The following is a 24,576-nucleotide window of genomic DNA, read 5'->3' as shown; positions in this document are numbered from 1 at the left end:
CCCAGCTGGAGAACACCGACAACCAAGACAGCCTGCGGTGGGGAGCTTGGCCCAGTGGTCAGACAACAGGTGCCAGAGTGACAGAGGGCTCAGCTTTGCTCTTTTCACGTGAGCCAAGTTATGCCCCCCGAGCCTCAGTTTGCTTGCATGCCCTGGCAGGGCTGTTGTGTCGGTACAGAGTGTGTGCAAAGCACTTGTGAGCACAGGGGCCTGGACACGTGCTCACTTCCGCTAACCCCAGAGATGAGGCTTTCTACCAGGTACTCAAGCCAGGCCTCTCAGGGCTCTGACCCAGCCTCGCTGCCTGCTCTGGGAACGGTCACTGTTCTTTCTTGGCCGCCCCTGGGGCACCACTCTGCTGCCTATACGTGAAGGTGACGGATGCTGAGGGCTCACTCCTGTGCTGGAGACAGGGCCAAGGGCAAAGGCTGCCACTTCAAGGCCTGGGCCTTGCAACTCGGGGGTGCACGGAGGCATGAGGAAGGCTAAGGCCATGCTTGGCCTCCGCTCAGAGTAAGGTCATGGTGTGTGGCCAGTCGGCAGCTACTCCCTTCCCCACGCAGGGCATCAGTCTCTGGGCAGGGCCACCCACCCCGGCACTGACACCCCTCCCTGCACAGTCCTCGGGGGACCCCTCTGCTTACTCAAAGTCACCATCCCGGTACTTGCCGAAGGCCTGAAGGACCACAGTGCTGACAGCCATGAGTGGTTTCACCACACAGAACTGCAGGGTGGCCTGTTGCAGGGGACAAGGTCAAAGGTCAAGGACAAGCATGGAAACCCTGTAACAAACACATCCTCTGTCCAGCTGGGACTGCACTGGGTGCCGGGAGACGGGGTGGGGGACCCAAAGGACTGCCCCTAGGGGACTGTCAGGGAGTGGGGGCAGAACAGGTGAGGTGACGACAGAGCGACACCACTGTAAGGAGATGGAGGGTGTAAAGCAAGGAAGGAAGGATGGCCGGTGGAGAGACGGAGGAGCAGGGGACAGGAGATGCCCTCCGAGGCGGCCTCTCCGAGGTGGGTCAGCAGGAAGGTGCCAGAGAGACAAGGGGCCAGCTCACACCCAGACGCAGAGGCAGGGAGTGGGCAAGTGCAGGGGAAGAGTGCTGGTGATGCCAACAGCAGGAGGTGGCTGGGCAGAAGGGTAAGGCTGACGCCCTGCTCCGGGGACTGGCCCTGCTGGGGCAGGGCTGGGGGAGGGCCTCCTGTCACCCTCCTCGTCCTCCCGGGGCCTAGTCCCTGCCCCACGCTCTGGGCCTGGATCCAGAGTTTCTGTGAACTTAGGGGAGCACCGAACAGGAAGCAGCCCAAAGCACAAGGTCTGGAGTCCCAACACCCGAGTCTGAATTCTGGCCTCAGCAGCCAGCAGTGGCAGAAGGACCGACACCCCACCCAGAGGAAGTAAGCCCAGCACCCTTTGAGGAAACGGGAGGAGCAGTTTGTACCATGTGAGCATTGAGTGCTATCCTAGGTCAATTCACTGGGTGCTCACAACCCCATAAGTACGGTTACAGGTGAGGAAACTGAGGCACAGAGAAGCTCTGCTGAAGCAGCAGCAGCACCAGAGCCCAGGCCAGCAGGCCCCAGGGCCTTCACCCAACCACACCCCTGGATCGGGTCTGAAATCGGTCAGTGGTTCCACAGCCACGCACGCTGGACACCAGGTATGCCTGCAGAGCTGTAAACATGCTCCAGGTCCCAGAGCTCTGATCTCTGATCCAGACCATCCAGTCAGGACAGGGTGGCTGACCTGAGATCCTCTACTTTTAACAAGCTCTCCAGGAGATTCAGACACTGGGCACTGGCCTGGATTTCTCGGGTCCTTTCTCTGCCAAGCGCAGGGCCCTTGCTTCAGAAGGGTTGCAGAGGCTTCCTTTGTTCTCCTCACTTATACCACCTCCCTCTGCCACCGCCAGGAACAGCAGCAGAACCTCCAAGCCCACCGGGCTGAGGAGTCATTTATAAAAAGGCTGCAAGCTAGTGATCATGGGATCAAAACTGTATACAATATAACCATCAAAGACAGCTGGTGAGTCACAGCTGGGCCCTGGGCAGCTGGGCCCACTGGTAAACAATGGCTCTGAGAGGCCCCACCCACCCTGAACCCAGGACTGTTTTAACTCCTTCCCTGCAGGCATAGTGGGGAGATACTGAATTTATGAATGTCCTAGGGAAGATCAGGAGGCAGAAGTGGGGCCCAGGTTTATCCAGGTAATTGTTTCATCATAAAGACGTGGCTGTGGCTGTGCCCTGCACTGAAGGGAGCAGAAAGGCCGGCCCTCCAGCAGTCACAGTGAGGACAGGGGTTCCATTTCCCGTCGGGACTACTCCTGGTGAAGCTGGCCCCTGCGGAGCTGCGGAGGAGGCTAAGCTGAGGTCACACACGCTGGGTGTGGCTCAGACTCTCCCTCCCTGAACCAGAGACAGTGGGCTCCAGGCCAGCAAGATGCTGAACACTTCATATCATTACCATTCCTGTTCCTGAAACCAGCCCTTGAGACAATCATACCCATGTTACAGAAGAGGAAACTAAGGCTCAGAGAGGTTATGTAACTTATCCAAGGTCACATAGAGAAGCTGGAACTCTGACTCAGATGGTCAGAACCTTGGCCCACACACTTGACTGCACCACACTGCCTCCACGTGCCACTCTGGACCACGGGGAAAGCAGCTGGGGAACCGGAAGCTGCTGGATTGACTGCCAACTGAGAAAAGGCGGATGAGACCAGAGACTGCCCGAGCCTGCTTTGTCATATGTCTTTCATGCAGAAACCCTCCTGGCCTCTGGCCACAGCTGATGAGTTTTCAAACTGAGACCCTAGAACCCCCGTGCACATCCTCTGCTTCTGACACACACCCAAACTTGGTCCATGAGCACAAGAGTCTGGGCCCACCCTGCCCAGAGCTACATCAGACACTCCCAGGACGCCTATTGCAGCCCCTCCAGGAACACCCTGCTAACGTGTGCACCCTAACAGCTTGGGGAGTGGGTGCTGGGGCTTGGGGTGCTTCGCAGGAAATGGGGATGCCACAGGTGGGGCCGGGGCGGCCGGCAGCTGCATCCTTGCGGGCCCAAGCCTGCCTTTGCCACTCCGTCAGCCAGGGGCAGCACAGCCTCGGCAGCTGCTGCCCTAGGCACAGACCCAGGCTCCCGGTCCCTGACCTGCAACTTCTGACTGGCAGTTGCGGGGCACACACCTGCTTGCAGAACCGCAGGAACCCAATGGAGTAAGTCTTTCCCCAGAGGCAGCACGTGCCATACACACAGCTGGACCTGGAAGAGACAGTGGAGATGGGGTGGGTGAGCAGAGAGCCAGGACTCAGGCAGAGTGGGGCTGGGGAGGGCCACCCTCCCTCACAGCCAGGGGTCCAGCAGAGTGGGCCGGGATTGGGCACAGACCCGGGCAGCCTTTCAGCTGAGGCCAGGCACAGGGAGAGACATGGGCAAGCATTGGCCCATGTGGTGGGTTATGAGGGAGCAGGGCTGCACCGGCCTTGGGTAACAAATAAACTTGAAAAGCGGTGAATGTAAAAACCGCAAGGTGGAGAAACAGGCAAACAGAAAAGGACAGGAAGAGGAGGAGGAGAAAGAGGCAGAGAGACCCTCCCAAGAGTCCCAGTGAAGGGCCTCACTCAGGAAGTACGGGGAGGCACAGCAGGTCAAGGTCATGGGCAGGGAGGCTCTGTGTCCAGCTGCCGTGGGGACAGCTCCAAGAAGGCCACGCCCAGGAAAGGGGCTGGTGCAGGAGGCTTCGGGGAGACTTCATACTTACTCTATGGGCTTCCCTCTGATCTCGGACATGATGGAACTTTCTCCTCCGAGGTATTCATAGCACAGGCTCAGGAAATTATAGATGACCAAGGCTGCAAACAGAGTGTCCAGAGAAAACCACTCAGATCAGTAGGGTGGGGAAACAGATAGTGGGATTCTAAACAGCAACGGAGGGAGAGCCACAGTCACAGGTGCCACAGCAGGGGCCTCCAGGACACAAGAACCACACAGCAAGTATTCCATTTGTAACCAAATTCAGACACAGCTAAATCCTGTGTCCAGGGATGTATGCATACACTGCTAATCAGAGAAGCAAGGAAGTGATTACCACAAAATTCAGGACTGTGTGGGGAGGCTGAGGGGTTCGGGGGACCAGGATGGGTACACAGGGCCCCTAGGGAGCTGGCAGTGTGCACATAATGGGGTTCAATGGGTACTGGCTTTAGAATTATATATTAGTTTAATGCACTTTTCTCTTTGGATGTTATGGATCACAATTTTACACAAAACAAAACAAGATACTCTCCAGAGGATCTCAGGAGATTCTGAGAGCAGGACCTGAGACCATTCTAGAACTTTTAGGGGAACTTGGCATTCGGGGCACTACAAGGCATCACAAAGCACACGAGGGTGCCCAGGATACAGCATGACTGCCTCAGGGTGCTGGGCCGCTCACTGTGAATCAGGAGGCAGCTCGATGTCATCATGAACAGTTTGCCAAGGAACCGAAAGCACAGAAGTACGTTGTAAATGCTACAAATACAGCAATCATCAGTGTGCTGGTCAGGAGATTTCTGCTGGGTCAGCCAGAAGAAGGCTGCTGCCTACGATGCTGCCAGGAGCCAGCAGCACAGAGTGTGGGAGAGAGAGAGGGGTGCAGCGGAGGACCCCACAGAGGCGGGGAGCAGGAGGAGGAGCAGGGGAACCAGAGGGGCATCCAGGCAGGGAGTCAGGCCCATGAGAGAACCACATGGGGTCAGGGGACAGGAAAGCCAAGGGAGGCGCCAGTGGCCCTGCAGTCAGAGGGCTCCTCACTGGTCCCGCCATCCCCCTGTGGCACAAAGGCCTTGGGGTCCCCTGGTGCTGCCCCTTGTCTCACACTCAAGGTCTTGCAGCAGGTGCCTGGGTCCTTGCCTGCCCCTCACACCTCCTGCCTGCGCACCTGATGCACCTCTTCCACACGGTGCTGCACCCTCCTTTTGCTTTTGCCACTGCTGACCTCACCACCTGGGGGCTTTTCCCGCGGCACCCCTGGTCCGCCATGCACAGCTTCCCATCCAGTACTGATTACCAGCTGGTCTTGCAGGACCATGGCCCTTAAGGGTTCCCGGTGCCTCTCAGAGCATGCGCACAATGCTTGGCACCCACAAATATTTGCTCTGAACTGGAGCACCTAAGATCCTGGTGATAGAGTTTTAGACAAAAGTTGGCTTTCAGCAATTTGGAAAGGAATATATTTGGGCTGCTTTATGCCAACTCACAGTTGCTGTGACCTAATAAGGAGGACTCCCATCTCCAGCTGGGCTGGGGAACGCCCTATGTAAACATGACCCACAGCACCTACCATACCACGCTGTGACCGTCCCTCTATAGACATAAAAGAGAGCATTTGCAATGGGGATCTGCTACCAGTTAGCTGTGAGCTGCTCTGCACCTCAGTTTCCTCATCTGTCAAAAGGGGATAACAGGAGTTCCTACCTTGACAGTGGTTTTGCATATAAACATATATAAATATATATATATTAGGTGGTGGAGCCATCTAGTTCTGCATTCAACTGGTCAGAATTGTCAAATTTCATCCATCTCTCTCAGTTCAAGATTCTTGACCTTTTTTAACAGTGGTTTGGGGCCAGCCAGTCTGTAAAATACCAATTTGTGGACGATTTCCTTTAACGAATCATTAGTAGGGTAATAATGCATTCTCAGTGAAGGCAGACAAGACAGAATCTCCTCAAGATGACTCAACCAGCCCACACCAGGACCCACGGACCATTGGGACTAGCCCATCCCCTCCTAGGACAGCACAGAGCCATACAAAATGCCACACCCAACACCCCAGCAAGGCTGCTTAAAATGGACAACTCCACACATACCCCAGGAACAAACACGACGATGTTTGCTCTGGCCCTAGTCATAAGAAGCACAAAAAGGCTGGGCTGGAAATGAGGAGCAGGGTTCTTAGCCAGCAGGCTTGCTGCCTGACCACCCTGCTGACCACAGTTGCAGTCCATCCCCAGAGAGGCCCCGAGAGGCCCCAGAGACACAAGATGACTATGCCTCCCTAAATACTCAGAGTGTGCCACGCTCTATGCTAGGCCTTGGGGACACCTAAGTGACCAGGGGACCCAGAGACCAGGCCCTCCAGGCTAGAGGGGAGCACCCAAGCATCAGGGAAGGGATGGCCCACCTCTTTACCCCGTCCAAACAATCAGGTACCTAGAACTCTGCTCTACCCTAGATACCAAATCTTAAATGAACTAGAAACAAATGCACATAATCAGGACCAAAAGACCAGACAGAGATGAAATGGGGACCATACTGGAACTTGAGGCCTGGAGAGAAGACATTAGGGGTCACTCTCTTTGTATAACGGACGGCAACCTTGTCCAGAGGGTCAGACAGGACCCACTTGGTCCCAGGGGCAGATCCTAGGACTTCAGCTTAATATATGAAATAATTTTTAACAGGCAGTTTTCAGAAGTGGAAGGTGGTTAGCTCCCTGCAGGTGGAAGCATGCATCTGGGGCCTGGGGAGCCTCTCGGCATACATTATGAAGGGGTTCCAAGCAGCTGAGACTTTACAGTTCCCCTCCCACCTGAGATGTGACTTTCTTTCCTCACTGGCAGCCTCTCTAACCTGAGCTGCCTCGACAGGAAGCTGTATTCCCAGAGGCTGTTCTCCACCCAGCCCTGACCACTGACCAGGCAGCCCCTCTTAAAGGAAAGCTGCCCCAGCACAGCCCCCAGAGCCCCAGGGGCCCTAGAGAGAATCCGCTAAGAAATGTACTCAGGCACCTCTGCCAGCAACTCCCAAGCCAGGAGTCCTCCCAAGCTGTCCACTACAGGCAAGACAGGCCATCTGTGGTTCATTGCATACATACAGTACTCGCTGGGCCCCCACTGTGCACCACACACAGTGTGAGAAACCGCAGAGGCCCTGAGCACACCTGGCTATTTGGAGCTCGCCTGCTCTGCACACCTTCAGCCTAAGGCTGGCCTCTGTATGCAGAGCCTTCTGTGCTCCACAGAAACACTTTCATTATCTGGAAAGATCTGGGCATTCTAATTTCAGATAATTCATGGATGAGCCTGGAAAACTTAATTTTGACCACTCTGGACAGGAGTCTTCTCAGCTCAGTAAATAGGAGCCTCAGAACATTCTTTCTCTGGTTTTCAGTGACTGGCGACCATTAATGACAGTAAGGACAGTGTGCTACAGCTGTGGGGGGCAGGGTCCACCTGTGCCCACCCACATTGCTGCACAGCAATGGCAGAGGAAACATCCATATCCTGTCACCCACCTGGGAGGCCTAGCAGTTCTAAGCTTCATTCTCAAATATATGAAGTAGCCAAGGGACACTAGACACTGGAGGAGAGCTTCTAACACAAAAGTCAAAGACTAAAGCAAACAAACAGATGAAAGGAACCCTGGAGACAGAGATAATGCAGGAAATAGAAGAAAACTGTAATTAGCATCCCCAGAGAGAGAAAAGGATACTCTGTCCAACACCATGCACAAGTGGCTATTAAAAACAAATAAACCAGGGAAAAGCTCCTAACATTTTACAACATGACAAAGGAAATAGAGCTTTTAATTAAAAAGCTCAAAGGTGAAGATTAAGAGGAAAAAAAAAAAAAAAAAGCCCCTGGAAAGCAGAACAAAAAAGAGCTGGAAAATTATAAAGAAAATTTGAGGCTCAATCTAGAAGCATATCCTATTAACAGGAATTCCAGAAAGGGAGAATAAAGTAGAAAAGAAGAACTTATCAAAGAAACATACAAGAAAACTTCCCAGAACCTTAGGACATGAGTTTCCACTCTGACAGGGCCTACCAGGTGCCCCGCACAATGAATACCCCACCTCTGGTGAGACTTCAGAACACTGGGGATAAAGGCAAGATCGCACAAGCCTCTACACAAGGGCAAAGAGCAGGATGCCTTGCCGGCATTAAGGGTCAGAGTCAGCAGACCTTCTAAGAGCAACAATGGAAGCTGAGTGACAGTGGAAAACATGCCCTCAAAATTCAAAATGAGAGTATTTCCAACTTAGAACTGAATTCCCATCAAATACCAATCAAATAGGACAATATATAAAGATATTTGCAGATCATTTTCACATTTCAAAAAAAAACCAGAATTCTCATGTGGCCCTTTTCTTGGGAAGCTTATGGAATATGTACTCCAACCAAAAAAAGAACAAATCATGAACAAGGGAAAAACTAGCATGCAGAGAACAGGTGTTCAGCACAGAAGAGGCGACTAGGTTTCCCGGATGATGGTGATGTAAAGACCCAGGACTGCAGCTGAGCTGGGAAAGGCCTGGAGGCAACCAGCCCAGACCGGAGGAAGAAGGGCAGGGCTCCGGGAGGAAAAACCACCACGGGAAAAGCCAGGGCAAAGAGATTACTGATTTGTCTGACCGCACTAGGAGAAGGGATTCTCTTTTTATTCCGTTGAGGCATCTGGGAATAAATTGATAGATATATAGAAAAGAGCAAACCGAGAGGCAAAACAAGTAGGAACCAGAGGAAAAACAAAGTTGTGCTGGGAAATGTAGGCTGGGACACTATCAGGCTCAGCTTTGAGCAATATTTATAGGCATGCAACACTGCAAACACTGAATACAGACTTCAAAAAACTGACACAATCACACTGAGAAGATGAAGGGAATAAAACTCAGGGTGCGGGTGCAGGGCTAAGGCAAGATGCCTACATCAAAGCCTTCTACAGCAGGAAGTCACCCTGTACCACCACCTGACACTGAAGTCAAGGAACCATAGGATAAGCACGTTTTTAGGTTATTCTAGAAAAAAAACGTTCAGAGTTCAAAGTGCAGTGACCTTGGGAGAGTGGGGCAGTTTTGTGTCTCAACCATATGCATCTATTACATTAATAACAGCAACGTTTTAGTTGTTATATTTTTGTTTTAAAAAAAATAAAGCAGTGTCTGTACAACCCAGCAGAGAGCCCAGCTCGGAGCTGGCGTCAGTGGGCGGCAACCCGATCTGAAGTAAGAGTGCCCCCGTGGCCTACTCCCGTTCCCTTTCTGCCCCCTTCTGGGTCTTTGGACACTGAAGAGGAAGGGTGGGAGGGGGAATGAATGGGGGGCACTTTCTGAATTTTAAGAGACACACACCATCACCAGCTCTGCAGGGGCAGGTCTGGTGGGCAGCTGCAGCACTTGCAGATAAAAGGGCAACAGGAGAGGGTCCGACACCGAGCAGCAGCGTGGGAAAGGACGAGTCACGGGCCAGGACCACAGACTTGGACACTAGAAGCAGTCAACCTGGGGCAGCCCAGACTTCACACCAGCTGCTGTGCTGTCCATAAGCTCCCTGGAAAGGCCGGCCAAGGGGATAACAGTGTTGCTTGGAGACGGGCTTGACAGGACAGCAGACTCCTAGCAGGACCTTTATACTGGGACGCTGGGACAGGCGGGGTCTGAACAAAGACGCTTCTGGAGTAGGCAGACCCCGCCAACCATCTGTGAACACCTCAGGGCATGGAGTGGGACAGTGCAGAGGCTCCCCTGGCAGAGTCCCCTTCTGCCAGGTGCCCCAGCCTTCAGGGCCCAGCAGAAAAGGGAGGCTACACTTGTCTCTCAGCCACACAGGAGAGGACCCCTGCTTTAGTGAGGAGCACCTTTACTTCTGAAGGAAGCAGTGGGCACAGGTTGCTGCTGGGCACCATGTGAGGCTGGCAGCTGAAAGGAAGAAGATTCTCAGCTCCCCATGCCCAAGCCCCACCTTTGCCCCTCCTCGGACACTCCAAGGTTTCCCTGGACTCTGCTGCTTCCAGGAACATCATGCACTGGAGCCCCAGTTATGCCAGGAGCAGGTGCCACTGGCCTCAGTGTTCTTATCTGGCAAAGCCAGGCAGGGCCACGAGCTGGAATTCAATGAGGCCCAACGTAGGCAAATGCAGGGCCAGGAGTTTGATAATCCATTCGAAAAACATGGGTGTGGTGAGTGCCTCCCTGTGCCTGGCACCGTCACCTTGGGCTCTCCGCCTGCCCTGAGCTTGCTGAGCTGGAGCCCACTGAGCGAGGCGGCAGATCAGGCACATATGCGATCTATATGTGCTTAACTGCAAACCCACGCTGAGGCCATGAGGACGGTGACAGGGTGCTGGGAGTGACGGGGAGGGATTTTCTGAGGAGACATTGGAGTCAAGATGAGGGAAGAGGGGAGGGGCCGGCCAGAGAAGAGCTTCCCAGGCGCTGGGGAAATGCCTGGTGTGCCCAGGCCGGAAAGGAGGCTACAGCGGCTGGATGGGTGGGGGGGTGCAGTGTGCTCCCCTCAGGCGCCTGCACTTCCTCGCCAAGTACAAAGGCATTTCCTGTGCCCTGGGAGTCTTCAGGGATACACAGGTTCAAAGTAGGACAGGAAGAGAGACCCCAGCTTCTTGGGGGATAAGCGCACATGGAGCCTGAGGCCAAGGGCAAAGCCCCTAAGGGTCAGGGAAGCAGACAACTGGTCACAGTAAAGCTGTCCAGACTTGGCATAAGGAAAATCTGCTCACACTACTCAAAACCAGCAGTGCAGGTACAGGGAGGAAATAGAACCACCAGACCACGGGAGGAGGGTGGGCATCAGAGCAGGGATCTTGAATTCAAGATCCCCTCTCCCCCCCTCCCTGTCTTCCTGTTTGGGTGCAGGCCTGGGAACCACTGGTCTGTGACCTGGCTTGGGGCCTCTGGCCTCTCCTCTCCCTCCTTCATCTGCCCTCCACATGGAGATTTTTCTAACCTGCAGTTTCCAATCCTGTCATGTCCTTGCACATCAACAGTAAAAAAGAAAATCTGGGTTTCTCTGTATGGTCTGCAAGGCTATGCATATTCCCACCCTGCCTCCCAGTGTGATCCCTTGCAGTGGCTGGTTTCTCTGGCCGGGGCTGGGCCCCAGCACGGTCTCCACCACACATGCTGGCATCTCTCTCCTGCCCTGCACATTAGCTCTCCTCTCTGCCCAGGCTGGGTGGCTCATCCATGGCACTTGTCTGACAGATGTCGCCTATTTCTTTAAGCCTCTGCTCCCTGCCCTCCCCAGGCCAGCGCCACTGGGCCCTGGTGAGAGAGTGTCCCGGTCTCCTCGTGGTTCCTGTCTGGCAGCACAGACTCCTGGAGAGCAGGCAGGCTTCCTTCTTTATAGCCTGGCACCCAGCAGAGGGCCTGGCTTATGCCTGGAGCTCAGTACTGGAGTGGGGGCGTCTACACCACCCACGAGATGGGAGGCCCAAGAGGCAGCAAGTTGGGACAAAGCTCTCAGAAATAAGACACGTGGGAGAGAAACCCCACACTGCCACCACCTTGCCACGGACCCATGGACAAATCCTTGACTGTCTATACCAGGGTTTTCTGTCTACCAATGGGCCACTCATTTGCTGCCCACATCCCCATTCAGAGATGCCAGAACTGAGAAATGGGACACAAGTGGAGGGTCTCTGCGTCCAGGAATCTGTGAAGGTGTTTGGGAGCCACGTGGCCAAGTGCATCTGAAGGGGAGACTGGGACCACGTGTGCTGTTAGGGGAGCCAATAGAAACCTGGAGTGGGGAAAGGTGCAGCACCTGGCAGCTCCCCACCCCCATGCCCCACCGGCCATCCTCACCCTCGTAGCAGTCACGCACGGTGCCAAAGTACACGTAGTACTGGTCATTGGTGAAGAAGAGGAGGCTGAGCCACGAGTCGAAGGCGTAGATGGGCACGATGAAGAGGATGCGGACGATGTAGCGCTGCTCGTTGGGGCAGCTGTAGCAGCGCAGGTGCATGTAGATCTGGGGGCAGAGCAGGCAGGCTCAGCAGAAGGCCAGCTGCCATGCAGCGGGCTCCCGCCCCTCTGCTCCACAGGAGGAGCAGCACGCCCAGTGGACGCGGCGAGCTCTGCATCTAACTCTGACACCCACGATTCTGGGACCCAGTTGCTCAACCCTGAGCCCCAGCGTCCTCCTCAGTAAAACCTGATGATGAGACTAAGGGATGCAGACAGTCTGCAGGGCACATGTGGTGGCGCCCAGGCCAGCCCCCCAGACGGGGGCTGAGATCATGCCCAAGGACAGAGTCAAGGACAGATGGGGAATCCACAGTTATAACAAGCTCCTGGGGACCCACATGCACAACCAGCTTTGGGAACCTGCGGCATGCGGCACAGGGGAGGCCTTCAATCATTTGGGCCCCACCCCACCCCACCCCACCTTCCTAAAAGCCTGGTCCCTGGGGTTTTAGAGCAGCAGTGCTGAGCATCCGAGTGGGTGCCCACCCCACCCCATCCCTTAACTGACTTCTGGCGTGGAGGGCAGGGCAGATGGGACCCTTCTACGGCAGGTGGGAGCACTTCCTGTGAGTGGCTGCACTGATGTCCTCATCCTGTGTCTCATTTTCCCATCTGCTAAACAGAGGCTGTACTGCCTGCCTCACTGGGAAGTTGGGAGAATGAAATGCGGTTTTTAGAAAGCAGGGGAAAAAATAAAAGCTACACACAAATGCCAAGAACTGCTGTAGCCCTGATCCTCAGTCCTGGCAGCCCAAGCCTCTCATCCCAGCTCTCGTGACTTCACACTTGGCCCAATCGAGCCCTGGGCTCGGGAGGAAGAGTACAAAATATTCCCCATCTGCTATGAGGCAAAAGCTTTGGAAACAATCGGGTCTGGGAGAGACGGAGAACACAGGGCAGCAGGCGAGATGCAGGGACCCATACGAGCTCAGCCTCCCCTCTTCTCTGGCCAACCTTCAAACCTTCCTTGGGTGGCCAAGGCATGTCTCAACCTATGCCAGCCTCCTCTGGGATGCAAGTGCAGGCGGACAAGAGACTCGGCATCTATCCCAGCTCGTATGTGACTAGACTAGTTCTCCCCGATCTTCCCTCTCTGGGTCTCAATTTTTTTATTGCAAAGGGATGACTGACATCCACATGCTCCTGTACAGCTCCCGGGCCCCCTGGAGCTTAGGCCGCACATGTGAGGGCCTTCGGGCTCTGGGTCTAACTGGCCTGGGTACCTGGTGGCAGGTGATAAGAAGGGCCGTCCAAACAAAGAAACCAGAGATGGCCTGCGCGGCAGTTGTCATCAGGAACACAGGCTGCTCCATGGCAGTGGGGCTGCCCTCAGGGGTCACAGCGGCGCTGGGTGAGGCTGCTGCAGTTGTGGGCGACACTGGATCCGGGGCCAGTGCGGCCCCCCTCACCGTCATGGTGCCGGGCAGCAGGTGGCTCCCTGAGAGAAACCCTTGGAATAACCGACAAGCTGGCCTAGAGAGAGAAAACTGCAATTTTAGTCTCCTTCCAGGGCAAGTGGCAATGTTGAAAAAAATCTTCCAGGTTTCTACATTCACCTTCAGATGTAACCAGACTGACCACATGTGACCCTGGCCCCAGCCATCATGCTGGTCCCACCTGCTACCGGGTCTCCCCTGGATGAAGGAAACAGGCTCCTGACCAGTGTCCCTGCTTCTGTCTTTGCCCGTTGTCCAGTCCCCACACAAATGTTAGCCAGACCCGGTCCCTCCTCAGCTTCAAACTCTCCAACAGTGCCCATCCCCTTTGAAGTATAAGCCGCTCTCCTTACAATGGCCCACAAGACTGCCCCATGGGTTCTCCAGGGCTTGCTTATCTCACCTCCTACAATTCCCACCCCAGGTTGCCACTCCAGCCACTCCTCCTGCTGCTCCCTGAACATGCCAAGCCTACTCCTGCTGCAGGGCCTTTGCACCGGCTCTTTCTCTGCCCTAACCACCCGCTCAGGCACAGCAACACCACTCCCACCCCAGGTGCTCCTGACCCCTTTGCCTTATTTTCTCCAGAACACGTAATACCATCTGACTCCCTCTGACAAACTGTATATTGACTCACACGCTTGTTAACTGTCTGCCTCCTTCACCAGTACACAAGCTCCCTGAGGGCAGGGGCTCTGCCCTGCTCACAACTGCATCTTCAGCACTTGGAACAGTGCTGGGTACACGGCAGGTGTTCGGTAAATACCTGCTGCACCCATACACCTTTACACTTCCCAATCTAACAATTTGCCTTCTCAAAGGAGATCGCACCTTTCCTTTGACATTTCTCCCCAGTTTCCCTAACAGCCGACACCCTTTCCTCACTATCCAGCTGAACTACATTATGGAGACTTTGTGGCCTCTCCCCACTTTGCGTGCCTTCGAACCATTCATCTTTTGATCTGACTCATGCATCACTCTCCCTAAAAGCCTGCCATGCACTTTCTCCCATCAGATACTTCTATCCATTTTACGTGCCTCTGTTGTATGTAACACGCAGTTCTGTCACTTGCTCACACGTTTATCCTAGGACTGTCTACTACTAAGGCAAGATCACATTTGTCTTGAATCCCTGGCACCAAGCTCAACCAAGGCCATTTACAACATTTACTTTATTATTTACTGATTCTCATTCCTTATTTCAAACAGAATTTGAGGTATGTCACAGAAAAGCAAAGAGTTGAGTTGAGGAAATTAGCACAAAGGAAGATTCCAGGTGGGAAAATGGGGTTGGGAGCATGTCAGGCACAGGATGGCACCCCAGCATACAGTCCGGTTAACCCCAGGTGGGCTCTCGAGTCAGCCCCACACTTCCTAGCGGCAGCTTCAGTACCTGTGGTAACAAACTAATGACTTCACACTGAAAAGTAACCCAGATGTTGCCCAAGGGAGAGCTGCTGTCGGGGTCCTCGCACATTTACAAATAGGGACTGACGCCAGTTGGAGGCTAGAACCACTTTCAAAGGTTGGCTGCTCCTGTAGCCACGGACATTTGAGCCCCACAGCCACGACAGGTGTCCCTTTCAGTGTGCCACCTCTGACAGGCTGATCAGTGACATCCTGGGGTGGCCAAGCCCCCTGCAGCAGCCTAGGAGCAATGTGACTGACCAGACGGACATCGGACTGCAAAGCAGACGGCCTGGAGCAGTGGAAGGAGCCCTGCCTGGAGCACAAGGCCCAGCGCCTCCACCAGCCAGCCCTGTATCCCCACACATTCACTAGACCCCAACCTGACCATCTCAGTCTCAACCCCGAGGCAGCCCAGAGGACGGCACAGAGCCCCTTCCGAATCTAGCCAACTGCTCAGCCAGAACATACTGTCACCAACAGAGGTTTCCCTGGGCCTTCCCAGGGTGCACCCAGGCCACAGCCTGACCCCGGGGAAAGAGGTACTCCACCCACTGTCTCCCCACACTCCCAGCTTTGCCCCTCCTATGGCCCTAGCATCCTCTGCCCCTACCTGCACCCCGTCTGCTCTTGGCTAGAAGCTTTTACCCTAGAAGGGCCCTTTACATTTCTGTTTTCCTATAAAAACAAGTGATCTCTAACAGCCAACCAAGAGATGAATCTAGATTAAAACTCAGAAGTGGAGAAGGCACCTATATAAAGAAACTCAAAAGTGGAGACGGTGTCTATATAAAGATGGGTGGTAAGCTTTAAAAGAGAAACACAGTGACAAATCTAAGAATAGCTCCTGTAAGTATGGCTGCAAAATTGGAAACTGGTGCCAGAAATATTTCTTTAAAAAGGAGATTTGGGTTGTAAATCATCTTTGTCCATCATCCCAAATTAAATGAATAAATACAGGGAATGGGGGGGAATGGTACCCAGAGGAAGTACAAATACTCTTAAATTTTCACCTTCTGAGAGAGTCAAAGGTGTGTCAAAGGCTGTTTCTGTTCTCCACTGAAGGCAGCAGCACCACTGAGCTCGGCCACTGGCCACAGGGAGGGGACACTGGTCAGCAGCACCACTTGGCACTTGGAAACGGCACCAAGGCCCCAGCCCAGCTTGTTCCTGGGGGCTCTGCTCATGCCCATTCAAACGGCCCTCCGTCGACCTGGGTGATACCCACCGCTCAGGATTCTCCCACATGCCTCATGCATGTCATTTAGTTCACAAGAAAGCCACTCAGAGAAGGTGCCCCCAAATCAGAGGCAGGACTCAAACGCCAGGCCTATTTGTCTCTCTCACTGAGTGGGGGCCCTGCATGAGGCTGCCCCTCCCATTCCACAGCCTCCCTCCAGACACAGGTCACGTCTGAAACTCTCGCTGCACAAAGGGGATGAAGGTCCTGCACTGGGAGGGGAGACCGCCACAAGGGCTGGGAATGCTTTTGCAGCCAGACCCACGCTTGCCACGTTTCTGCGCAGCCACCTGTGGTTTACAAACCATTTACCTTACTCTCGGGCAGCCCTCATGGTTTACAAAACTATCTTCTCAAGCAGCATCTCATGTTTTTTTCACAGCAACTTTGAAGTAAGTGACCTGTATTATCTACATCCTAGAGATGAGGAAAATGGTGCGGAACGTGGGTTTTACAGCTCCCATAGCCTTCTGTAGCACCAAATGACTGGACGGTTTTCATAATGTCCCCCCAAAATACTTGAAGCAATATTCTGACTCACAGAAGTATGGCCCCCGGCACCCAAGAGAGACAAGCGATGGTGGCTCATCTAAGGCTGCTGATCCCGGACCTGGCAGCACACACTAGACCCTGCTGACTGTTCACTGTTTGCTGGTGGGGGTGGGCAGGGGGCTCCATCCTGTCACTCAGTGCAGATCTCATGCCTTCCCAGGTCCACAAGGGGGAAAGATGTTGGCCTGGCACAGCCGGGGCCTCGGAAGAGCAAGGCAGTGCCAGCTGGTGAAGCTGCTTTGCTCCCCTGGGGAAAGGGGCTCAGGGAAGGGCCTCCATGGCCCCCCTCTCCCAAGGCAGCCCATGCACCCTGACACAGGGGGGGACGCACAGGATGGCACCCAGATGCTCTGGTGGGGCCCCTTTATTTTCTTAATGGTCCAAATGTTCAGCTTCTGCAGAGGGCCCTGGGGGAAGACACTGGGCCTGGATTTCCACGCCCTATCCTGAGGCTGCTGGATGCTGTGCTGGGCGTAGGAAGACCCACTCACAGCTCCCCCACACCCCTGCTCTAGGCAACCGGGGTAACCTGGAGGCCTTAGCTTGTTGCACTGCACGGAAGGTGCGTGCCCAGCACTGGGACAGCTGGACGCAGCAACAACTGCCTTGGCCAAGCCTGGGGAGAGGGTCAGGGAAGGCATCAAAATGTCAGAGACCGTGGGGCAGATTATGCCTTTGAGTAGCATGGCCGAGCTTCAGCTTTAAGTCACTGAACAGGATTCTGGCCGGACTCTACCACCTGCTAGTTCGGGCAGATGACTTCATCTCCCAAAGCCTCAGTTTCCCCATCCAGAACATTTCAAGGTAACTACGTAATTGATGAGAGATTGTTCTACTTTACAGGAGTTCCATTAATAAACACAAACAGAATAATAAAGTAACAAATGACCATTTTGCAACTCCTAATACAAATAATGGACACAGCTATGGGTCAGCAATGGATGACAACACCGCCAGGTGAAAAGCCTGACAGGAACTCGTAAGGGACAGGTCAGGCAGCACCCTCTGAACCTAGTCAAAATCAATAGCACTGTAATGGGACAGCCCGAGTTTTGACCCTCCCGATGGAACACACAGGAAGCACATGGCACCACCCTTGCCCAAAAAGCAAAAGGAGAGTGAAACAAGCCTCCGGAACTCCCACAAGTCTCCAGGAAGCAGAGAGAGCAGCAGAGCAGAGTAGATGACACCCTGAGGAAGCAGCCAAGCCCAGACCACAGGACAGTCGACAGGACAAATGACCTAGTTTCTCCAACAAATTAGTGGCTTATAAACAAAGGTGGTTGAGGGGCTGCTGTAGAAGGAGACTCCAGAGACTTAACTAAATGCAACATGTGGACATTGCTGGCTCTTGATGCTAACAAATCAACAATTAAATGACATCTTTGACATAGAGAACACACAGGAATTCTTGCCAATTTTGTTAGGTACAACAATGGCATGGTGGGTACATAAAAATAAAAGTCTTTATCAATGCAGGAAGCATAATCTTTTTAGAAAACAGTTCTAGAACAACTGGACATCCAGAGGCCAAAAAAAATGAACTTTAACCTAAGTCCTTATACCATATACAAAAATTAATTCAAAACAGATCACAGATTTAAATGTAAACTGTAGGACTATATAAAACTTTTAGAAGATACATATCCAACAAAAACCGCAAAAAGGCTCAAAGCCCACCAGTAAAACAATAATCAATTAGAAAATGGGCAAAAGACATGGGCATTTCACTGAAGAAGGCTATATAGCCAGGAAATGCATAAAAAGCTGTTCAACAACATTAACAACTGGGGAAATGTAAACTAAAACTACAGTGAGGTATCAATACACACCTATAAATACAAAATAATGACAATATCAAATGCTGGTGAGGATGGGCAGAAACTGGTTCTCACATACATTCTTGTGAACAGATGTCCACAGGTGCTGTATTTGTAACCATCAAAGCCTGGAAACAATCCAAATGTCTTTCATAGGAAAAACGCCCTGGGCAAAGGGTTAAGCCCTCATATGTCCAGACCATGAACTACTACTCAGCAATGAAAAGAGACAAACTAATGATACAGGCAGCAATCCGGATGGAGCTCCAAGGGCATTATATTAATAGAAAACGGCCAATCCTTAGAGGTCACACACTGTCTGGTTCCGTTTATACAACATTCTCAAAATGACAGCTCTATACAGATGCAGAACACATCAGTGTTGGCACAGGAAGGTGTGTGTACAAATACAAAGAAAGTAGCATTGAAGTTCCCTCGAGGTGATGAGGTATTTTGTACGGCCACGTGAGTGTACAGGTGATAAAGTCATATAGAACTACACACACATATGTACAGGTAAAAACAGTGAAAACTGAATGAAGTCTGTAGTCTACTTACTAGTCCTGTACTAACGTCCACTTCCTGGCTTTGATAATGTCCTACAACGATATAAGGTGTCACCATTGAGGGGAAGAAAGTATCACCTAGTACCCTAAGTACTATCTTTGCAACTTCCTATGAGCCTATAATTATTTCAAAATAGAGTTTTTAAAAAGTCCTTATCAAGTAGAGGTGCATACTTAACTATTTAAGGGTGAAAAATTACATGCCATCTGGGGTTTACTCTTCAAAAAAGAGAGATGCAGCAAGCCTGCAAGATGCTACCAACTCCTGAAGCTGCATGATGGACAGGCAGAAATTCATCACACTATTTGCTCTACTTCTCTGTGTGTTTGAAATTTTCCATAATATCAAGCTTTAGACAGTAGAATTTTCCACAAATTTTTAACGAGATGGGGAGTGACAATGGAAATCGTCTACCCAGTGATGTTTTCAAAATACATTTAAGCTTGTTCGCTATGCCCTTTCATAGAAAAGAATGAGAGAAAAATCTGCTCTTTGAAAGAAACCTAGGCTAGGGTAGAACATTCTGAAAAAGTATATTTGGAAATGTTTCTACTGGGGTAGGATTTTGTTACTAAAAACAATCTAAGTCTGTAATTTAGAAAAACTCTCATATCTGAGCTCCTAAAAACCTATGTAACAGAATTTTCTAATCTGTTTAAAAATTTCCAAAGCATGTGAGTGGGTTTTGGACTCATATGTTAAGAACTTTCAAATAAAATACCTTCCATTTAGTTTATAAAAACATCTGATTGGCATCAGGGAGGATGGAAATGTACTAGCCAAATTTCAACAAATCCTCTACAAACACAGTGGACAGGATGGAAAAATGAGTAACCCGATTTAGAAAGAAAGCCAAAGCCAGTGATGCATTTCCTCTTTTGCAGCTACATGTCCTGGGAAAGGATCTTACTCAGGGAGGGCAGCCATTAACACCAAGTATCTAAACAAATGGAACGTAGAGCCGGACCTCCCAACTGCTGTCTCACAGAGCATTAAATCAGTTTCAAAAAATACGCAAGCTTATGAAGCCAGAAGGCTTTTGTACCACCAACAAAAGAAAGAAAGTGTTTGAATTATTACACCTTTAGCTCATCCTCTGATTTCTATTTTTGGTCTAGTTTTATGAGGTACATGGCAAAACAATAAGGTAATGTGCATATATGATAACTTCATCAATATCCATATCCCAGCGTGCGTGCCCAGGAAGGTTTTCACTGACAGGGAGGGGTGAGTAAAGTACGAGGAGTGGTCTGTGAACAAGAGGGGAAGCCAGCTGCGGTCACGGCTCCCCTGTTCTCTGTAAAACCACTGCCTTTTGTTTCCCCATGGAGTCAGACAGAAAGCTCGGTTAAGGCTCAGTCCCGTCCCACCTCTCTCCCAGGAGGCCACCTGCCAGCGAGGTCACTTCACACCTGCGTCCTCATCTGCGCACTGCCCCAGAGGCTGTGAGGCGGCCAGGCCACAATCTATACTTTGTCCCAGGCTCTGAGTCAGGGCAACTGAGCTGGAATCTCGGCGCCACCACCCAGTCACACTGGGCTGGTGACTGGATGTCTCAGCATTGGTTTCTTGGGTGCACTGTGCCACAGCCAGGGCCTTGGCCAAAGCGAGTCTAGGAATTCAGAGTTTTTCAGAATTTAGAAAGGATTATGACACTGGGTTTGGTGTTATTTGGTGACAACCCCAGAGGGATCTGGGCAACACCCCAAAATCTAACAGTATTTCCACAGAGAAACATGAGATATTTTTAAAGACCATAATTAGTCTCACATCAATTCAGGTCAGATTTTTGCCACAAAATTAGTTTGCTGCAGACTTAGGAAGAACCTTTGGGATTTTAAGTGTTCTGGATCCCAGCAAGGTGGAAAGCGGACATGGGCCTGGACAACCACCCTCCAGAGCTGCAGGCAGGTAGATGCTCAAGGAAGCAGGAATCAAGTGTGGTTTGTTTGTCCACTTATTTTCAAACACAGTATGTTTTTCCTGACCTGAAACCCTTTGAACACATGCCAGGATCTGACAGTGGGATGCAGTCCTGACTCTGCAGAGCCCAGGGCCCTTGGCAGCTGGGTGCCAGCCTCCCTCCCTTCCTCCTCCCTGAGTGCTGTCAACTCAGGGTCCCAGGACGTGTAGCCCTGCCCCTCTGCCCCGGTCCTCGTGGCATGTGCCAGCTCTGCACGCTCTGGTCATCCTCAGCATCACTGACTCACCCTGCGGCACTGTGCTCACTCCATGGCACTAACAGGACAGCTGACAGTCTTCCTGTCTCCCCACACCTGGGTCACCTACCTCTAGACCTAGCACAGTGCCAGACACATAACAGGGATTTGGAAGAGAAAACTCAACTGACCAACCGAATGCCTGACATGAGCCACCTGCTGCACACCACAGGCTTTCTGTCTCTTGGTCCCCACCACTGACCCTTTCCAGAGCTCAGCTGAAGGACCTGGATGGACACTTGCTGGAGGGAGGCGGGAGGGGAGAGGGGGGGGCGGCTAAGGGCAGCGGATGGAGGCTGAGTCACGTCTCACACACATCCTCCAACATGGAAAGGCCACGCCAAGGAGGGTTGGGATTTGTTCTATGTGCTTCATCAGGACACAGCCCAGTCCACCTGCTGGGAGCACCAGCAGATGAGAGTCTGCTGGGATAGTGCCGTTTTTATCAACGGGAAAAACCTAGCAGCGTTCTGGTTGCTTCTAGAATAAGGAAGCTCCAAATCAAACAGGGATAGAAGGCCCTGGGGCAGGAACACTGGCTGAGCGGGCTCTGAGGAGCAGTTTACTCTTACCGGTCTTCGCCCCAACCAGCCTACAACTTTCTGGAAATCAGAGGTCATGTCGTGGGCAATTCTGATCCCTGGCACCTAACTTAGAGCCTGGACATGGTTGGCACTCAATATGCCTTAGTGAGTGGAGAAGGGGTAACTGAGTGGGTACTTGCCTTTTGCAATTCCTTCTAACTCTAAAGCACTATGACGCTCTCCAGTACCATGCCAACCCTGGCCCGGGGCGGACCTTCTCCTGCTGCCCCTACAGACCTTTATCCCCACCTGCCCTGGCAGCTCTCACTTTCTATGTGAGATTTGTTTGTGGCATGTCTTTCCTGCTCTTTCATAGCATTTACCACAACTGTGATTAGCTTTGTTTCCTTAACATACTGAGTTGGGATCTGCAGGGACCACGTGCCATGCTGAAAAAGCATCTGCTGAAAGACTGCCCAGGAACAGAAGAAACAGTATGGACAAAGGCATGGAGACAATATGTAGACAGGCAGCCAGGGGTGTGCCCAGAGCAGGATATCTGCATCAGGCTGCCGTGAAATACGGGGCATGGAGGTCAGGGGGTGGGGGTGGCCTGACTGACAGACCACCTGTGGCACTCCACAGCTGACAAAGCCCCCCTGGCAGCCACGTGGAGTGGGTCTTGCAGTCAGAGGGACCTCTGTGGGGTAGTTTATAGGGGTACCACCCAAGCAGAGGCACAGCCCCCTGGGAGGGCCATGGGGAGTGCCAGGGTAGAGAGCCCTGCTGGGCCTCCAAGCCACAGGGCTGGATGCAGCTCTCCCCAAGGGTCCAGAAAGCCTCGCTTCAGGGGAGCAGAGTCAGGCAAACCCAGCTCAAGAGAAAGGGAAGAATGGCAGTTCGTGAATGCCCTCCCCACCTCCCTTCAGGGGACGGGGAACTGAAGCGGTCGCCAGAAGGGGGCTCCATAGCACAGAATCAGAGTATAGGGCAGTGGGGTGGTCTGGAGTAAAATCCAACGAGGCCCTAACCAGGCCTAATGAACTATGCCAAATCTAGAAACCAACTCAGAGTGATGCAAACACCCCTTTCTGCTAATACAGCCCCTACCCCATCCTCCAGGAAGGAGGTCCTCGGGCCAGCTTCCTTCTGAAGATACCTTTTCCAGAAAGGCTACAAAGCTACATATATTCCCTAAACTCAGCCCCTACCTTGGAATTTAGGTATTTCAGAGAGCATCTCACCTTCTCATTTTATACTCATTTCATGTGTCTGATTTTATACTCAGAATCACTGTCACTTCGTAACACCTTGATGTTGCCCCTTTACCCCCCACACACAGATTTCCTGAGGTGAAAGGCTGAACAATGGCCTTCCAAAGTTGTCCCCAAACTTGTGAACATTTTACCTTACACTGCAAAAGGGCCCTTGTGGGTATGATTAAATTAAAGGCTCTCTGGATAAAGAGCTTACCCAGACGGTCTGAGTGAGCCATTCACAAGTGTCCTCATAAGAGGGAGGCAGTGTGACGAGGCAGAGAGGAGAGGCTGGAGGACGGCAGGCTGCCGGCCTTGAAGATGGAGGGAGGAGTCGGGAACCGAAGAACGCAAGCGGCTCTGGAAACTGGGAACGGCGGGCAGGTCCTCCCCTGAGGAGGTTCTCCAGGAGGAACCTAGCCCTGCCAACACCCTGGTTTTAGGTCAGGGAAATACATTCTGGATTTCTGACCTCAAAACTGTAAGATGGTAAATTTGCATTTTAAGTCACTAAGTTTCTGGCAATTTGTTACCACAGCAGTAGGAAACTCATATGCCCAGTTTACAGATGAGGAAACAGAGGCTTGGAGTACTCAAGCAGTTTGCCCATAGTCCCCTGGTAAATGGCTCCTCACACTGCCCTTGCCATGCTGTCAAGGCCACAGGTTTCCATGGGCCGTCAGAGAGCCAAGCGTTCTGGGGTCAGACCACCCAGACCATCCAGCCCTGACACTCACTCACTTTTGTCCGTGGGCAAGTTAGATAACCTCTCCCTGCTTCAGCTCCCTCAGCTGTGAAATGGGGTCGCAGCCACACCCACCTCAGAGTTGTAAGGAATAAACAAGTTAATGCAGGAAAGCACCTAGAGCGGGGCTGGCATGGAATACTGTTACCTCGTACAATTACTCTCCTATTTCAGCCATTGTGTCCTTCAGTCAGGCTGGGAGTTCATGTTCCCAGCAGTCTCTGAGACACAGGCCAGTCCTGTCTCTGCTTGTTTGCTCTTTTTTAAACCTACTGAGGTCATATTTTCATTCATTAATTTCAGATCCAAACCCTTTTGAGCTGCAGCCATGAAATGCTCACTCAGGCAGTTGCCATGTACACACCCACAGGCGAGCTAAGCTGGCAACCTGTTCGCACGCACATCTCCAGAATATTAACGCAGCTGGGGAGGGACTTTGGTTCAACATAATTAATGGTTTTTTAAAATATGGAGAGCCTGCCATCTTCACAGAACTCACCAGGGAGAATGTGACGTGGGCACTGTTAACCTGAACTGGCCACTCTGCTCCCACTTCGGCTGCCTGGGAATGACAAGCCCCCTGCCTCCGCCCTCGGACAGCTCAGCTCTGTCACCTTCTGGGTGGCTGCCTTTTGGAGGGAGGCTGACCCTCATCACATCAGGTCAGCAGCCCACAGCTTGGCCCTTCTCCAGAGGGGATTAGAGGGAAAAGGTGGCCAAAGGCTGGGCAGTTCCGCCTGGTTAGCCTCTGGAAAAATGATCACATGCTCTCGCAAGGGGTCAGGGTCCCATCTCTCAGTCCCACTCCCCTTCAATGAACACAGACAAGCCGAGGTCCCTCTAGTGGTTCCATGTGTCTCCCTCTTCTCTTGAGGCCAAGTTCCCACAAACCTTTCAACCAGGAAAGAAAAACCAAGTAATTATGTATCTATCCTTCACTGGCAAGTTAGGAGCACAAATAAAAGGGAACAAAGTAATCCAAAATCCTCAATAAGGGCTTGCTTAATTCAGCCTTGTAATTTTTTTTTAATATGTACCAGGCCAAA

The 24,576-nt window shown here is 52.2% G+C and overlaps 1 protein-coding gene across 4 annotated transcripts in view; it reads right to left on the bottom strand.

The window, feature by feature from the left end:
• TMEM184B (transmembrane protein 184B) overlaps positions 1-24,576 on the bottom strand; it is a 42,115-nt gene that overhangs the window by 6,068 nt on the left and 11,471 nt on the right. For 2 of the 4 annotated variants that reach the window (XM_036891144.2, XM_036891145.2), the window contains exons 2-6: positions 12,988-13,237; positions 11,603-11,768; positions 3,777-3,867; positions 3,202-3,277; positions 645-736 (exon numbers count right to left, since the gene is read on the bottom strand). In XM_036891144.2, coding sequence (XP_036747039.1) covers positions 645-736; positions 3,202-3,277; positions 3,777-3,867; positions 11,603-11,768; positions 12,988-13,179 — 617 coding nt within the window. In that variant the 5' untranslated portion in view covers positions 13,180-13,237. Of the gene's footprint in view, positions 1-644; positions 737-3,201; positions 3,278-3,776; positions 3,868-11,602; positions 11,769-12,987; positions 13,238-23,002; positions 23,173-24,576 lie in introns of those variants that run through there. The other 2 variants (XM_057486373.1, XM_057486374.1) reach the window with 2 other exon arrangements.

Source organism: Manis pentadactyla, chromosome 10 (assembly GCF_030020395.1).
Source record: "Manis pentadactyla isolate mManPen7 chromosome 10, mManPen7.hap1, whole genome shotgun sequence".
Lineage (NCBI taxonomy): Eukaryota > Metazoa > Chordata > Mammalia > Pholidota > Manidae > Manis > Manis pentadactyla.
The sequence above is the reverse complement of the archived record's forward strand: the minus strand, read 5'-3'. Positions and strand labels throughout refer to the sequence as shown.